The sequence below is a fragment of the Lipophrys pholis genome (genome assembly GCF_963383615.2).
Source record: "Lipophrys pholis genome assembly, chromosome: 9".
NCBI classification, from domain to species: Eukaryota; Metazoa; Chordata; class Actinopteri; order Blenniiformes; family Blenniidae; genus Lipophrys; species Lipophrys pholis.
This window is the reverse complement of record NC_137639.1, coordinates 30,433,017-30,449,862: the sequence shown is the minus strand read 5'-3', so window position 1 is coordinate 30,449,862 and position 16,846 is coordinate 30,433,017. Positions and strand designations below refer to the sequence as shown.

At 49.9% G+C, this 16,846-nt stretch overlaps 2 protein-coding genes across 3 annotated transcripts; one reads left to right on the top strand and one right to left on the bottom strand.

Annotated features, from left to right (window-relative positions):
- Window positions 1-235: 235 nt before the first annotated feature.
- On the bottom strand, window positions 236-13,775 carry bag6 (BCL2 associated athanogene 6). Of its 2 annotated transcripts, none has more exons than XM_080470968.1 (24): window positions 13,621-13,775; window positions 12,313-12,400; window positions 12,069-12,186; window positions 11,464-11,678; window positions 10,670-10,741; window positions 10,459-10,581; window positions 9,802-10,037; window positions 9,586-9,718; window positions 9,178-9,378; window positions 8,798-9,020; window positions 8,617-8,667; window positions 7,580-7,917; window positions 5,611-5,683; window positions 5,198-5,523; window positions 4,839-5,121; window positions 4,529-4,698; window positions 4,011-4,064; window positions 3,039-3,147; window positions 2,582-2,706; window positions 2,308-2,442; window positions 1,633-1,872; window positions 1,354-1,461; window positions 1,129-1,275; window positions 236-694 (listed from the first exon to the last, which is right to left on the bottom strand). In XM_080470968.1, the coding sequence occupies exons 2-24, from the start codon at window positions 12,391-12,393 to the stop codon at window positions 599-601; spliced, it is 3,657 nt and encodes a 1,218-aa protein (XP_080327094.1). In that variant the 5' UTR covers window positions 12,394-12,400; window positions 13,621-13,775; the 3' UTR covers window positions 236-598. The 2 variants fall into 2 exon arrangements, with proteins under 2 accessions (XP_080327094.1, XP_080327093.1); XM_080470967.1 differs by having other exon boundaries at window positions 5,198-5,526; window positions 13,621-13,766.
- Window positions 13,776-14,692: 917 nt separating this feature from the next.
- glrx3 (glutaredoxin 3) lies at window positions 14,693-16,616 on the top strand. Its single transcript, XM_080470791.1, has one exon. It carries the CDS (start codon window positions 14,733-14,735, stop codon window positions 15,741-15,743), a length of 1,011 nt encoding a protein of 336 aa, XP_080326917.1. The 5' UTR covers window positions 14,693-14,732; the 3' UTR covers window positions 15,744-16,616.
- The last annotated feature ends 230 nt before the right edge of the window (window positions 16,617-16,846 follow it).

The following is a 16,846-nucleotide window of genomic DNA, read 5'->3' as shown; positions in this document are numbered from 1 at the left end:
ACCTTGTCATGGTTCTATGAATTAATAAATCTTTCAAACTAAAAGACTAATCAGTATATTTCTTGTAAAGACGCTGTTTTTTTTAACGTAAGTTAAAGAAGTTTCTTCCAGTTTAAAGTTGTTTTTTTTTTTTTTTTAAACAAGTTTTTCAGGCCTTCGTTTCAATATTTTTACTCTAAAGTTGAGTATCTTTTGTTAAAAATGGTAGTTTGAGAAAAAAAATCCCCCCCCCAGAAAGTCTCCCAACACAGTGATGTCACTTCCTGTGATGTCATCAAGGTTTTTAATTATGCTCGCTGTACATTTATGTACCAAACAGCATCACATGAAAGCAAAAAGTCCGGGAAACGACGAGGAATCGGTCCCCATGGTAACAAGGATAGGGGGAAAAAAAAACAAAAAAAAAAACACGTGCAAACATTCACATCCAAACTGAAACAAAGTGACTCGAATCAAACGTTCACTCACTCGGAGTAAAAAGCTAAGAACACGAGGGAGCTGCTTTAAAACAAGGTGACAAAGCTGCACTCCCCCTGGTGGTCAGATGGAGAAGTGACGGAGGATCGAGGGAGAAAAGAAGCCTCAGAACACGTTTTGATTACGAGTCTGAGGAAAAAGCTCTGTGTGCGTTTGGGAACTGCTGGGAGGTGAAATCTGGATCTTCTCTCACTCGCTTCTTTATGTCGCTTTTCACCTGAGAGGAGGAGGAGGAGGAGGAGGAAGAAAAGGGGTTAATATGAAGGAACAAAATACAAACCAGAACATTATCTGCTAAAATTAGTTACCTGTTCAGAGTAGATTACAGTTACTAAGATTACAGTTACCTGCTCAGAGTACAGATTACAGCTACCTGCTCAGAGTACTGCTCCCGGAGCTCAGAGTGCAGATTACAGTTACCTGCTCAGAGTACTGCTCCCGGAGCTCAGAGTGCAGATTACAGTTACCTGCTCAGAGTACTGCTCCCGGAGCTCAGAGTGCAGATTACAGCTACCTGCTCAGAGTACTGCTCCCGGAGCTCAGAGTGCAGATTACAGTTACCTGCTCAGAGTAAAGCTCCCTGCTCAGAGTACAGATTACAGCTACCTGCTCAGAGTACTGCTCCCTGCTCAGAGTACAGATTACAGTTACCTGCTCAGAGTACTGCTCCCGGAGCTCAGCAGTCTCCAGCTCGTCCTGCAGACTCTCAGCTGAGGTGATCGGCTTCACGCCGGCCGATCGAGCTGCTTGAGTCACTGCGTCAGAGAGAGAGAGCAGGCTGCCGCTGCCCTGCCCCGTCTGGTAAAACACACACACACACACACACGTCACCAGGTGAGCACCTCCTCAGTTGTGAAAAAGGGGGCGGGGCCTCACCTTCCTGCGCTTGGCCGGCATGCCGTGCAGGTAAGCGTCTGACAGCGGAGGCTGAGCCTTCATCTTCCTCTGAGTCATGATGTCACAGCGGATGATTGGAACCCACTCCTGACACACACACACACACTTTAATATTACATTTTTCAAAACTTCTCTGAACTTTAATTGTTTGTTCACTTGAAATGTTGACATGTTCGAGTGAAAAGCGTTGTGATTGGTGGATGCATGTTGCCATGACGACCCCCCCCCCCCCCCCCCCCCCTGCTGTGTGGCTCTTACAGGAGGAACTGTTGCCGTCCAGGCCTCCGTCTCCCCAGTGGCCTCCTCACTTCCTCCCTCCGCTCCTGCCATGTCGCCGCCTAACGGCGCCGCTCCTCCTGAGGCCCCCAGGTCTCCGGGCAGCGTCCTGGTCTCCCGGGGCGACGGCCGGGTCTCCCGGGGCGACGGCTGGGTTTCGTGTGACACAGACATGGCCTCCTCGGCGGTGGTGGCGGCAGCCGGAGACGGCGTGTCCCCGATCTGCGGAGGAAACGAGAGGTGAGGGGCGGAGACTTGTACCGTGGCGCTCAGCCCCTCGCATGGCGGCGGCTGCAGGCGGCGCCGTCTGTCAACAACATCCATTATTAATCAGACATTTAAGACGGAGGTGAACTGGAGACGAGCCGTTCATCAGGTGAGAGGGGGGAGTCTCACTCTGCAGGAGTCACTCCTCTCACTCTCCAGGAGAGCAGTTGTCAGGAAGCAGCTTCTCAAAACTTCCTGTTTTCACATTAAAACTCCTAAAACTTTTTGTGGGAATTATTTTGTCACAATGAGACAAAAACTATTTTTCCATGTTAAAGTTTATGAAATTAATTTGATGGAATTTAGGTAGAAACGTTTGAAAATCATTCTCTCTGTGTGTGTGTGGTGAAGCGCAGGGGTGTGTAGCGTTGGCGTGTGGGCGGGGCCTACCCGCGTGGGGACGATGTAGTGCTGGATCTGGTCCTGCGTGACGGGCATGTGCTCCAGGATGACCTGCAGCCTCATGGTCATCATGCTGGTCATCCAGTTCACCAGCGACGGACTGATGTCGCTCGACATCCTCCGCTAGAACCGCAACACAAAACACACACTCCGTCTGTGGCTCTGCTTAAGGTGGGGGTGTGTGGGGGTGTCTGTGTGAGCAGAAGAGTAGTGTGTGTGTGTGTGTGTGTGTGTGTGTGTGTGTGTGTGTGTGTGTGCTGACCAGCCGGTGGTTGATGAAGGTGGTCAGCGCTCGCTGGTCTCCCCTCAGGCAGTGTAGGTTGAGGGCCAGACACTGGAACAGAGCCTGGTTACACATCTGGAGCAGCCGCGGGCCGAACGTCTCGTCTGAGGAGCAAAACACAACGTCGCTTCATCACCGAGCTGCTCTGGAGGAACAACTGGACGGACCTTCATTCTCCAAACACAAGTGTGTGTAAAAGATATGCACACCACATTCCTCTACATTAAAACTTTAAACTCACACTCTGAAACTGAAATAATCGATCGACTTCCTGTCCATCCCTCTCATCTGAATCTCAGCTGGTTCAACTTTACAACACCCAGAGATTACATCAGATTTTAGTTCAAAAGATTACATTTCATTCTAATTTAATCCAGACACACACAAACACAAACAGATAAACACAAACAGATAAACAACACACACACACACACACCAGTGCAGCGCAGGATGTGTGTGGCGATGTGTGTGAGCTGCTGCCTGAAGAAGGACATGTTGGTCTGAGTGACGTCGACGCCGTCCAGCACCGACACTGCAGACTCTCTCTGGAGGACAGACAGGATGTTAATGCACCTCAGACAGGAAGGAGTCCAACACACCGCCCGACATAAGAAGCATAACAAACAGTGAGGATCAAACGCTCCAGTTATTCTGAGATATCCACACTGGCCAACAGTTCAGGGGTTTTATCGTTTTTTTCTCACACTGATCCTATAAAACGGGATTAAACTGCTGATCTCCTTTTCGCGTCCTTAGACGTCTTTAGGACCCAAACAACCAACATCACTAAAACCCTCAGATGGACGCTACAGGACCAAAGACCACGAGGCAGAACAACAAGGACCTGGAGGACCGATGGAGGTGAACTGAGAGACGTGAACACACACAGGGGAGGCAGAACATGGGGCTGAGTGGCCAGAGTCACCTTCTGCTCCGTCCAGAGCGAAGAGGAGCAACAAAGGAGTTTATGTATTGACATATCCTCGACAACACGGAGGTCTGGTAGTTCACTGAATAACCAATCAAACTTTAAATGTTTACGTTGATCGAGTCTGAAATCTTATTCAGGCTGTAGGAACATTCTTGGGTTTGAATCTCAGATTGCTGAAAACGCGGTCAGTGTTTCTTTTAAGGACCGAACTAATAATCAGTTTGTCTTTAATGAGCTATGATCGCCTCACAGAGCTCCTCTGTGGCAGTGCTGAGTATATTTTGGCAAAGTAATCTGATTACTCACTCAATGTTTATTCTGTGAAGTGATATAAACCAACAGCTCAGTTTAAAGAGGGTTTGTACTTTGCACCGTACAGGTAAGATTTGACTCTCGATGCTTTGACCGCAGTTCAGTGATAAAACGACTGAACCGTGGCCGTTTGTGTGAAGTGATGTGTGACAGTGGAGGACGTACGAAGCTCTCGGTGATGTAGTCCTCCAGTTCATTAACCAGCCGGTCAGCAGCAGCCTGCAGGAGGAAAAACACTTCAGTCAGACAACGTCTCACACAGACTCCAGGTGAACTCAAGTTCATGAAGCCAAGTGGCGTCGCAGTTTCTTCATGGTGGTTAAACGTTCTGCAGCTTCAGGCAGCGGAAGGAAAAACTTTAAGATGTCTTCATGTCCAGGGTTCTCCCTCAGCTGTGAAACGTTCAGCATCTCTGAATGAGTGTGGAGGGAGGCACCGGTTGTTGTTGTGGTACTGATTGTTGTTGGAGTGATTGATGTTGTTGTTGAAGTGATTGTTGTTGTAGTGATACCGATTGTTGTTGAAGTGATTGTTGTTGTAGTGATACTGATTGTTGTTGGAGTTATTGTTGTTGTTGTGATACTGATGGTTGTTGGAGTGATTGTTGTTGTTGTTGTGATATTGATTGTTGCTGGAGTTATTGTTGTTGTGATACTGATTGTTGTTGTGGTGGTGGTACTGACGGCGATGTTGTGGTCGGTGGGCTCGCTGCCGTTCAGGTAGTTGTGGTTGAAGAACTGTGTGAGTTGAGGCTGGAGGCGGGTCAGAGGCTGCGGCTGACCGTGAAGCAGCATCACCAGGTCTGTCATGGTGAACGTCTGGCACAGCAGCATCAGCAGCTCCCCGAAGAACCCTGCAGACACACGAGTCAATACAGAGGCGCCACGAGTGATTAGAGAGACTAGGAGTCAACATCCAAGTTAACACAGAAACACTCAGGTTAGCCTACAAGTCTCAGACTGACCCAGTCTTCAGACCCGGTCTCAGACTGACCTGTGGGGTCCTCGGGGCTGATGAAGATGTTGGTGGTCTGGGACAGTCTCTGCATGAACTGTGCAATGCTCTCGGTGTCGTTCTGGGTCTGACCCAGGGAGCCCATCATGGTGCTGAGGACCCCCGTCATGATCCCGGTGAACAGCTCTGGATTCAGGGTCTCAGCTGACGCTGCCCCCGGGGGGTTGGGGGGAGGCGCGGTACCTGGCCCGGCAGCAGGGGCAGCCGAGGCTGTGGGGGCAGTCCCGAAGGGGGGTGGAGGAGGAGCGAAGACGGGCTGGGCCTGGACACAAACAGGAGGACAACATGTGGTACCGACACAGCTCTGGTCCCATCACAGGTTCAACAGTCCCACTGACCTGCTGCATGAAGTCATTGACCCCCTGGATGAAGGCCGGGACCCCCGACGTGGTGACTGTGATGGAGGGGGCCCCCATGGAGGCTCCGGCCCCGCCTGTCATCCCCAGCAGAGAGCCCAGGAGCTGGCCCAGGTCTGGAGCCTGGTCCTGGTTCTGGGGCTCAGTGGTGCCGGACTCGCTCTGGTTCGGGGGGGTGGGGTTGGAGCCGGCAGCAGGGGGAGGAGTTGGACCAGAGGAGGAGAAAGAGAAGGAGGAGGAAGAGGATGTGGAGGAGGAAGAGGAGGATGTGGATGTGGAGGCGGAGGAAGAGGATGTGACTGTTGGACCTGCTGGAGGACGAAGAACAGTATCAGTCAGCAGGAGTTCCACTGAAAACACACGAGACGTGGCGGCGAGACGCATGGAGAACCGACCCGTCTGTCCGGGGAGCAGCAGCTGGCCCACCAGGCCGCTGATCATCTGGTTCAGAGCCGCTGGGTTGAACGCCTGCGAGAGAGACGACGACTGTTAAAGAACCATCGATCAACACAAGCGGTTTGTTAAAGAACCACGACTGTTTTGGAGCGGAGGTTCAGGCTTCAGGTCTTCATGCTGGGATCGGGTTTCTCTACGTGATCGTTCAGGCTATATTTCAAACTGGACTTCCATCGGACTGAAGCGCGAACGTTATCCAACCCCAGAGCGAGCGCCTGCGCCAAAGAAGGTGTTACATCACGACGAACACGGTGTTTACGAAGCAAATATGGACGAGGCGTTGGTCAGCGCCAGGGTTGCCAGATGTGACTCACTGCTTTCAGCCCAAACAAGGTAAAACCCAAACCAGCCCAAACCTCAGCCTGTGAAGGAATCCTGTTAAAACCCTCAAACTAGTATGTGTGTGATTAACACACATAGTGACATACATAACAAAAATAAAACGGAACTGGCGCTTTCACATGGCCTCAAAACAGATCGGACACAGGTCACTGGTCAACCATGTTCAGACACATGCATGAGGTTCACTGGTGTGTGTGTGTGTGTGTGTGTGTGTGTGTGTGTGTGTGTGTGTGTGTGTGTGTGTGTGTGTGTGTGTGTGTGCGCGCCACATCCGGGGTTCAACCTGCCTTCAGCCATCCTCAGCTGTGATTGGCTGAACTGGATCTGCAGGATGATGCTATTTGTTAACTCATTTAGTGACGAGCAGTTTTACTCTCTTCACCAGGAGAAAGCAGGAGTCGGGGTTGCCGGTTCGAGCTCTGCAGTGACCTCACCAAAAGGAAAAGACAAAAGTGACTGACGGTGAGCAGACTCAACACTGCCACCTGGTGTACATCACCTAAATTTCACATGCTGCCTTTTGAAAACTTAGTAAGAAATGCTGCATTTCACATCACTGCTTTAATTAGGGAGGCACTGATAACACTTTTTTTCCAAATGACTACTTGGACTTGAGTACTCACCAATACCGAGTACTTAGGCCAATACACCCATTTATATTTTTCCACAGATGCTATTTGAACAACATTCCTACATTGTGATGTACTGACATTCAAAACTTGTTCTTTCATGGCACTGCCACATTTACTGTAAGAAAACATTTCAATAAAACTTTTGTTATCGGAGAATGTGTGTGAGTGTGTGTGTGCACGTGGGCCCTTTAACAATGTTTGGGCTCGCTGCTCGCTTGACCAGTGTGCATGAGGGAGTGAGCGTGTGTATGAGTATCTAGCAAGAAGCTGTACTTAAAAGTAACTGGCAAATAAATGTTCATCTCAGAAACAGGGTCTCGTGTCCTGCTTTCCTGCTGTGAGGCGAGGGAGTTAACCCCGAAGCTGAGGACAGCTTCGGCCCAGAGTAGACGTTGGTCTCCCATGAGTCTTCCAACCACGGTCTGGAGACCGGAGCAGGAAGGGTTAACACTTTGTCATAAACTGAGAACTAACATTTAACAAAAGTGCTTTCAATAGAACTTTGACAAACTGCAGAGTCTCCTCTACATTCATTTAGGAGCGCCCAGGGTGGGGGTGGGGTGTGCTCGGTGGAACAGACTAAACACAGGTAGTATTTTGGCTGCTAAAGCCAGTTTAAGTAGCGGCAGCTCCATTTCACTGATTTAGTGAAGCTCCAACCTCAATTTTTGAGAAAGACGGCTGAAAAAATAGAGCTATTCGCTCCTCACTGGCCGCCGGCGCCTTGCAGTCAAGTGCCGTAAACCGCGCGCTGCCATAACGTGGTATCGGTGTCAGTTTTATGAGTACGAGTACAAGTGCTCATGTCTTGTATTGAACAGATACTGGTATCGGTGCATCTCTAGTTTTACTGATTTGAATCGTCTCTCCTGGTTGATCGGCGGAGCCGAGCGAGGACAGACGAGATGTAACCAATCAGAGAGGGTCTGCCCACCTGCCCCGGCTGCTGCCCCGGCATGGCTGCCCGCACGTTGAAGGTGGTGGCCCGGGAGCCGAAGGGCGGCGGGGGCATGTTGGGTGCAAAGGGTGGCCGGGTGAACACCACCCTGGCCTGGGGCTGGGGGCCGGCGTGCGGGGGTGGAGGGGGCGCAGTGGGGGTGGTGGTGGGCGTGTTGGGGCCCGTGGTGGTGGTGGAGGAGTTGGCTGTGGAGCTGTAGCCTGGCGGCGTGGGCTGGCCTGTGGCGGCAGCTGAGGCGGCACTGGTTGCCACGGCGGCGGCGTACTGGCTGATTTGCTGCATGAGGTTCCTCATGAAGTCCGGAGGGAGGGCGCCTGAAGGGGGCGACACAGACACAGGGTCAGAACCAGGATTAAGTCCTGATTGCAATCTGTTTGGACGGTTTCATCTTGGGGCTGAAAGATTGTTTACGTTGTGAGAATGAACCTGACTGACGTCTGTGGATCAGTCTGATCAATACTTTTCGAACAGGTAACACACATATTATAAAATTAGAGTACGAGTCGAGTGATCTCTGGATTACTCATTCGGGTGAGTATGGAGCTATTATTATTATTATCATCATCATCATTATTTTATTCAAAATAAAAATAAGTGTATGAAAAGCTTTTTCACTTTACATATAATTTTGGTTCAGCTCTGGAATTCTTTTGATAAAATCCTTTATTTTCATTTTTCACTCTTAAATATATTTTTTTAAATGTAGGTGTTTTTTCACTTGCAGGTTTAGTGTTTTCAGATTAGGATCTTATTTTTTTCACATTTAAATCCTGTTTTCAAGTTTCACATTTTTTTCTCACTTTCAGATCGTATTTATTTCCAGGTTCAAACTTTAGGCCCTGTTCTGGCATGGATTTCACTTATTTATTTTATTTGAAATTGAATTGTAAATGGTTAACCATTCTACCCTGGAAATGTTTAAAATGCCATCACACAAAAATGTGAGGAGAATTTATTTTAATTAATTAAATTTTTTAGTTGTTTTATCGAAGGCGGAGGTTTGATTTGCTCACCTGGCTGTCCAGGCATCTGCTGTCCAGCGGCTGCAGGGTTCGATCCTGGACCTGCACAGAAAACAGAACAACAGAAAGCCTGTGAACAGAGTCATGTGACCTGGTGTCCATGGCGACGCAGTGCAGCTCGATGTGGAGGAGCATTATTCAATCAGGGGCGACAGGGGGGGGGGCAACACACCGTCCGTGTTCATCTGCATCATGACCACCGGGACTGCCTGGTGGCTGATCCTGATGACCCGGGGGCCGGCCTGTCCCTGTCCAGCCTGCTGATTGGACGGGGTAGTCTGTGGGGGGGAGGTCTGTCCCTGACCTGCCTGCTCAGATTGGCCGGCCGACTGGGGGGGTGGGGCTTGTCCCTCAGTGCTGTTTGCAGCAACAGTTACTGTGGCACCCAGGTTCATCTGTAGAGAGAAAGTGAGCAAAGTGAGAGGTGGGAGGAGTGAGGAGGGTGGGGAGAAGTAAGGAGGGTGAAAGGGGTGAGCAGGGTGTGGAGGGTGGGCAGGTTGAGCATGGTGAGGAGGGTGGACCCGCCACACTCACACGCCGGCACTGCCTTACTTGCACGGGGATGTGATGGTGGACGGCTCCGGGCAGGGTGACCGGGGGGGTGTAGTGGGAGAAGGGGCGGACCACGTGGAGGTGGCGGGGCACCGGACTCATCAGGTTCAGGCGCAGGTCACTGAGGGCCACCAGGGCGTTACCAAGGAGACGGAGACACTCCCACGTCATGACCAGAGTCCGCTGGTCCGTCTCTCTCTCCTGAAGAAACAAACACCTCATTCAGTCGACTGGTGGACCACTGAACTCCGACGGTCCTGATAATCTAATCCAGTCTAATTTAATCTAATCTATCAACTGCAGAGACATGGATTATTGTGGGCCGAGTTACTGAGATGGCAGCTCTGATGCCCTCCATGTGGTAACGCTCCAATACTACCAGTAATGATGAGCGGCGGAGCGACTCACCGTGTTGTTGTTGTACTCGGCGTTAGTGGCCGTCTCCAGGATGGTGTGAGCTCTCTGGATGAACGGCTGCAGTCGCTCCTCCACCCTGCGCAGCTCCGTCAGCATCTCTGCCAGCTCGGCGGGGCTGGGATGGCTGCAGGGGCAAACGACAAGCAGGTGAAGATGGCGACACGGCAGCTCCTGACGGAGGAGGAAGATCAGAACAGGAAGTCTCACTTTGGTCCGGGCTGCGGAGTCGGTCCCTCAGACTGAGCGGAGGTAGACGTAGGAGGCGGAGGAGTGGACGGAGGAGGGGATGTGTCCATGGGCTGGGCAGAGGGAGAAGGAGTGGAGGTGGTGGAGGAGGAGGAGGGAGGAGGAGGAGCAGCAGCAGCAGCAGCAGCAGCAGGAGCAGGAGCAGCGGCAGGAGCAGCGGCAGAGTCGGTTTGAGAGGGCGAGTCGGTCGTTTGACCCTGAAATCAGAAAATACATGTAGAGAAAACTTTTACAAGAGAACAGTTTGTTATCGTCACTCTGAAATCAATGTTAAACGGCTGCAGTGAAATGTAATTTGCAGCGCCCCCTGTGGCAGCAACAAAACACTGAAGAACAGATAAGATATTAAACATTAAAACAAAGACTAGGAAGAATAAAAGTATTTACAACAAATTATTGTAAATAATTATCAGAATTATTGTGTTGAGGTGTGTGTTTCTAACCCGAAACCAATTAATCACAACCAAATACCTCGTCCACAGAAAGATGAGAATTTCATCGACTGATATCAGGACCAGGTTTGATTTACATCAAGTCCATTTGGATGCAGTGGTCAAACTGACCACTAGGGGAGCAGTTTAGTCGTGCTGGAGGTTTAAAGTGGCGTTTGCGACTGACCTCGAGCCTCTGCAGCAGCTCGTTGACGTCCCTCAGAAGGTTCTCTGCCAACACCAGGCGAAGCCGTGGCTCGCTCTGCACCGGCTGGTCCATGTCTATGTGCACGTTGACCGAGCCGTTGCTCTGCGACAGGACACAGAGGGTTAATGGTTACCATGGGAACGTGGTTCGAGGCCGGTGCGTACGGAGCGGAGTGTGCACAGGTTCTCACCCCTGTGCTGGTGGTGACCCGGGCGTTCCGGGCGTTCTCCCCCATCCCGGAGACCATCTGCTGGACCGACATCTGCAGGACACACTTCACTTCATCACCACATCACCAAACGCACACCGTTACAGCCGCAGCCGCGCAAACAACACAGATCTATAACGACGGAACTTTTTACCACAGAACCATTAACACAAGTTCAAAACACGTGAGAGAGAAATTATGTAAACATGTCAAATCACTGGATGGTATTACTTTGACCTTTGACCTCCAGAGCCACTGTGAGGAACAAGGACCAGCACTGACCCTTCAACCCCACATTAAACCAGTAAGACTTTTCTATTGAACCAAGCTGCTTCAGGAACCCCTGGACCCTTTTCTAATTAATGAAGTTGCTGGAGGTGTAGACTGGTGGAGGTGCAGACCGCTGTACAGATCCAGATACGAAAACAGCGAAATGAAATATCTAAGACCAAAAAGCCACCGGAGGGCGTAGCTACTGGTGCTACAGGGTGGCTCGGATCCGATCGGACCCATTCTGTGTCCCTGAGGCTACGATTGGACCCATTCTGCTATAATATAATGATCAAATATTGTAATTTTCTTTCTTTTCCCCAATGAAAACTATAAACTTCTCAGTTATGACCTGAATGATAACCACTTATAAGCTCATTTGTTTCCTGAGTTCTAATTATCCTTCTTATTTTTGGACCTGAAGGAACCTCCAACACCTTGTTTTTTCTAAGAGCCTGCGTCCTTCTGTAGACCCGGTCCCTCTATAGACCTGGTCTCGGACCCACCTGGATCTGCTGGGGGTCCATGATGTTGACGGGCAGGTTGAAGGTTCCCAGCATCACGTAGCTATTGGCGTTGCGGTCGTGCGGAGGAACCTGATTGGTTCCCTGTGAGGATGAGGATGGCCCGCTGTCGGACGAAGAGCCCCCAGACCCAGAGGCCGGCTGGGAGGGAGGCGGGGGCGCACGCTCCACCAGGTGGATCACCTTCCCCCCCACATCTGGAAGCACCACAAACATATGTAGGACTTGGACTCTGACAGAAGAGGAGGAATGGAACCTCGGATTTTCACAGATTTAATCTCCGATGACTCGTTTGGAAGCTGAAACTGAAGCCACTGAACTTCACACACTCCACATGTCAACGTTCCTGAGCAGAGAACTGAAACTGCAAATAGTTCATAGGTTGATTGGCTCAACATCTTGAAAAGATTTTTTTATTTTTATTTTTTAAAAAGTGCAAATAAAACTTTTTTTAAAAGAGACTTTGGGCTTAAAATCTGGTGTTTTGTGTTTTATCAGTTAAAAGCCAAAAGTGGCAGGAAAACAAACTTTTAAAAAAGGACAAATCTGAAGGTGGAAAGAGTTTTCAGATTAGAGCAGCGACTCACTGTAGTCTGCCAGCGTGCGTTCGTCCTGCAGCACTCGGCCCTGGTAGATCAGCCGCTGTTTGTCCACCGGGATGCCCACCGACGGAGCGATGTGCTCCTTGAACTCTCTCACCGTCAACTGGACAGACAAAGACACACTTCAACTCCACTCTGGCTGGTTAGGGAAAAGTGTGTGTGTGTGTGTGTGTGTGTGTGTGTGTGTGTGTGTGTGTGTGTGTGTGTGTGTGTGTGTGTGTGTGTCTACCTGAGGTCCGACGGTGTAGGTCCGGCTCTGGGAGTCCAGGGTCTTCACCGTCACCTCGATGTCTGCACTTTGTTCTTCCATCGTGTTCCTGTTAGAACAGGATGAATTCCAGAAGTTACTACAGACAATCAATCACGTCAAAGCAATAAAAATCAGATTCACCACCTGCAACCAAGAACATGAACAGGAAGGTTTTAGAAAACAATCAATTATTGAGCAGCGTCAGACCCACAACAGTTAGCTTCTCTTTCTAGCAGCTCGTTAGTAGATTATCTCCCGTTTGTTCATGTTCCTTCAGCTGGTCATTAGGTCATGAATCCGTTTCTCTAAGAAGAGCCAACATCCAGATTAAAGAACATCTTCCTCCTCTAACATCCAGATTATAGAGCATCTAACTGATAAAACTTTAATTGAAACAGCACCTCAGCTGAGGTGTCACAATAATCCAGCAGTGTGTAGATTAACACAGGCGTCACTATGGGATACAACATATTTCTTGAGTTATTTGACTTTGTTTTGATTGTTGATAGTGAAGTTAATCATGTCCTTTCTAAAGAAGTAATCGGTAACTGCGACCCAGTGCTAGTTACAAGTAACTTATACAATTTCTGGCAGACTTCACCACCCCCGGTTGTTTTGGTGTAACGAGTCGTTGGTGCGTGATTTATAAGCGGTGTGCCTAACTAATGTGTGCCGAGCAGGACTACTAATGCAACGACACATCATCAGTAGGGCAAAACTAACTTGTCTCACATTATTGCCCAATCTGTGGGTCATTAAACCAAACCCACCATAACCCTCTGTGACGCCACATTCAGATCAAACAGTCCCGACAGGAGCGTCAGCTCCAACATTATTATACACAGGAATGTTAAATTAGGCAGAAAACAGCGACGAGTCGCCAATCTCACGCAAACTAACCCAGTCAAATAATCCCAGTTAAATTTAACCAAGCTAACTAAACCAGTTAAACTAACCCAGGCGAACTCAACCAGTTAACCCAACTCATGCGATATAACGGTGAAATAAACCAGCTAAACTAACGCAGCTAACTCGCCGTTACGAACTCACCGCCGCTGCTCGGCCTGGTAACGTTAAGTCATTTTCACTTCCACTCGGTAGTTTATGGTAACATGACAGAACTGATTCAAGTGAGCGGGCGGAGTTTGATATGACAGTTAATCGTCATTTCAAAGGGGGAAAAAAAGCTTCTAAAACGAAGCTAACCGAGCCGCTTATGCTAATGCCACCGCTAAACACACGCACCGCTACCGTTGGTACTGCGAGCCGGCTCGTGTTTGAGTTCACCTTAGAGAAGAGTCCGTCCTCGAGGCGGATCCAGTGTGCAGATGTTGGGTGTTCAGTTGTTTGCTTTGATCAGGTTATCAGGGGTTTTAATCGCCTCTCAGGACCTTCTGGTATTTACCAGAAGCTCTCTTCTGCTGCTGTTTCTGACGGAGTTCAGTGTGTTTTATTCATCACCGCCCCTGCTGGTCGGAGTGTGAACTGCAGCTGCAGAAGTTTCACCTCTCCCTCTTTATAGACATAATAATAATAATGCATTGGTTTTATATAACACTTTTACTGACACTCAAAGACACTTTACATTGCATTATGTATTCACTCCGAACTAGATTGTGGTAAACTACGACCGGAAGCCACAGCTGCCCTGGGGCAGACTGACGGAAGAGAGGCTGCCCATCTGCGCCATCGGCCGCTCCGACCACCACCAACCCCTTTACTGCACACACAGTCAGTTCAGGGTTCAGTGTCTTGCCCAAGGACAAATATATATATGTAAAAAAAAAAACCTCTTGCATGCGTCCACACAGGGCTTATGGACATTTTTTTTTTTTTTTTTTTTATAATTTATATTGCAAAAGAAGTGGTCATTTGGTTAAAAAATAAATAACTGAATGGCATTATCAGGGAGGAGGATCAGGTTCAAACTGAGGTCCCTCCTGAACAATGTCTGAGTCCTCCATGAGGTCCTGGTCCAGGAGGAGCTCCTTCATTACCAGACTCATACCACCAACAAGTTCTACAGACTTGTCTCAGGACACCCTTCCTTCTTGTAGACAACAGACTATAGATCTCTTCTTGTAAAGTGTTTGTTGTGCTTTTCTATCAATTCTATACTTTCGATGCTTATATTTGTCACTGTTAAGCCCTGTACATCTTAATATTTAATTTTAAAATTTTTATTCTGTTTGATCTGATATTTACCATTATATTCTATTCGCTGAACTTCATTTCTTGGAATAATAAAGTATTTTCTCTGTTTCTGACGTTGTAGTGCTGCTGTCCTCTTTCCAGCCGGCAGGCGGCGCCGTGACCTCCAGGCTCGGTGACGCTGTGGCACGGTGACATCTTCGTCCAGAAGAAGCCGCGACCGGAAGAAGAAGCGTGAGTTTGGGAAGATGGCGCGGCTCATGGAGGCTTCGTCCCAGCAGCAGTTCGAAGAGTTTCTGAGCACCGCGGGGCCGCGGCTCAGCGTGGTCCACTTCCAGGCCGCCTGGGCCCCGCAGTGCGTCCACATGAACGAGGTGCTGGCCGAGCTGGCCCGGGAACACCCGCAGGCCGCCTTCCTGCGGCTGGAGGCCGAGGCTGCGCCCGAGGTGTCGGAGCGCTACCAGGTCTCCTCCGTGCCCACCTTCCTGTTCTTCCGAGCCGGGCAGCAGGTGGACCGGCTGGATGGGGCGCACGCTCCGGAGCTCACAAAGAAGCTGCAGCGGCTGGCGGCGACCGGAGCCGGCGGAGGACCGGCGGGAGGCGGCGGAGCCCCGGCGGAAGCAGCCCCGCAGGCCGCCGGCTCGGACCTCGAGCCGCGGCTGAAGAAGCTGATCCACGCCGCCCCCGTCATGCTCTTCATGAAGGGGGCCCCCCAGGAGCCCCGTTGCGGTTTCAGCCGCCAGATGGTGGCGCTGCTCCGGGATAAGAACATCCAGTTCAGCAGCTTCGACATCTTGTCCGACGATGAGGTCCGCCAGGGCCTCAAGACCTTCTCCAACTGGCCCACCTACCCTCAGCTGTATGTGAACGGGGAACTGCTAGGGGGCCTGGACATCATCAAGGAGATGGCCCAGTCCGGGGAGCTGGAGGCCGCCTGCCCCAAGACCCAGACCCTGGAGCACCGGCTCAAGACCCTCATCAATCGCAGCCCCGTGGTCCTCTTCATGAAGGGCGACAAGGAGGCGGCGCGCTGCGGCTTCAGCAGACAGATCCTGGACCTGCTCAACCAGACCGGCCTGGACTACGACACCTTCGACATCCTGTCCGACGAGGAGGTCCGCCAGGGCCTCAAGACCTACTCCAACTGGCCCACGTTCCCACAGCTCTATGTGAAGGGGGAGCTGATTGGAGGCCTGGACATCGTCAAGGAGCTGAAGGAGAGCGGGGACCTGGTCTCTGTGCTGAAGGGGGAGTCGTAGGAGGGGACCGGGGAGGCTGAGGAGACCTGGGGGACCCGGCAGTCCTCCTACCAGCTCGGTTCAGGGTTCACAGTGACACTATACTGGTTCTCTTGGGGCCGAACTGTCTCGGTTTATAGATTCTAAATAAAGTCAGAACCAAATGTCTACTTTTGTTTCGTTCCTGAGAAGTTTTAGTCAAACATGAAACCTCAGAGCAGAACCTCTCCCTCTGGAGCTGCATGGAAACAAAGTAATCTGGTTAGATTTGCACCATTTAAACACTCAGGATGGTTCTATTTGCACCATCCGATGTGGGGGTGGTGAGGGGGAGGGATAGTCGTCTGACCATTGATCTGATCAGAGTCCCTGTAAACAGCTCTTCAGGTTACTTCAGCGGCGTGCGTGTCCAAAGCGTCGGTTCACGCCGTTTTGAAAAAGATTGCATGAGTAAAGTTCGTCTCTTCCTGAATCTGTATTGTTTTGGGGGTTTTTAAACTTTATTTTGTCGGTCAACTGTACATTAGGCTCTAGATCATGAGACTTGCCGTATAGAAATCTGAACAGTAACAAAACTAAAACGTAATGATTCTTTGCTCAACCAAAAGAAACGTCGGTGCAAAGCATGATGGGACTGATCCGCTGAAATGAATCGGGTCACATCTCGGTGAATACAAACAGGAACAACATTCTGATTACTGTTTTTGTTGTGAGCGAGACGATCGGAAAGAATTTGGTCAAATTGAGGAAAAAGTGACGGATGAAACGCAGCTACATGGTTCTGGTCTGATCCGGGTTTTCACTGGTTCTGGTTTCATCCGTTTAGTCCAGGGGTCGGCAACCCGCGGCTCCTTTCATCCTTATACTGCGGCTCTGAGTGGCTTGGGAAAATAAATTACTAAAAAAAAAAACAAAGTATTTAATTGAAGTGTATTTTATTTGTGTTAGTTCTTTAATATTTTAGTTCTAAATTGGAAGATTATTGTGATCTTGACATATTAGAATAAATATATTTTATTGTTTTTCGTCGCTCAAAATAAACGTCATACTCGCGAAAGCCGGTATACCCGCCAAAACGCCGTCCATTTGTCGCAACTTTCAACCCCAGCAAGGCCAGGTATGGA

What these genes read in the sequence shown, in the direction of transcription:
- bag6 (XM_080470967.1), bottom strand. Translation starts at nt 12,393, where the DNA reads ATGGAAGAACAAAGTGCAGACATCGAGGTGACGGTGAAGACCCTGGAC. An exon ending in CCTACACCGTCGGACCTCAG is followed by an intron (nt 12,187 to 12,312) that starts GTAGACACACAC and finishes TTGTCTGTCCAG; the next exon opens with TTGACGGTGAGAGAGTTCAA. An exon ending in ACTACATCACCGAGAGCTTC is followed by an intron (nt 3,148 to 4,010) that starts GTACGTCCTCCA and finishes TCTGTCCTCCAG; the next exon opens with AGAGAGTCTGCAGTGTCGGT.
- glrx3 (XM_080470791.1), top strand. Translation starts at nt 14,733, where the DNA reads ATGGCGCGGCTCATGGAGGCTTCGTCCCAGCAGCAGTTCGAAGAGTTT.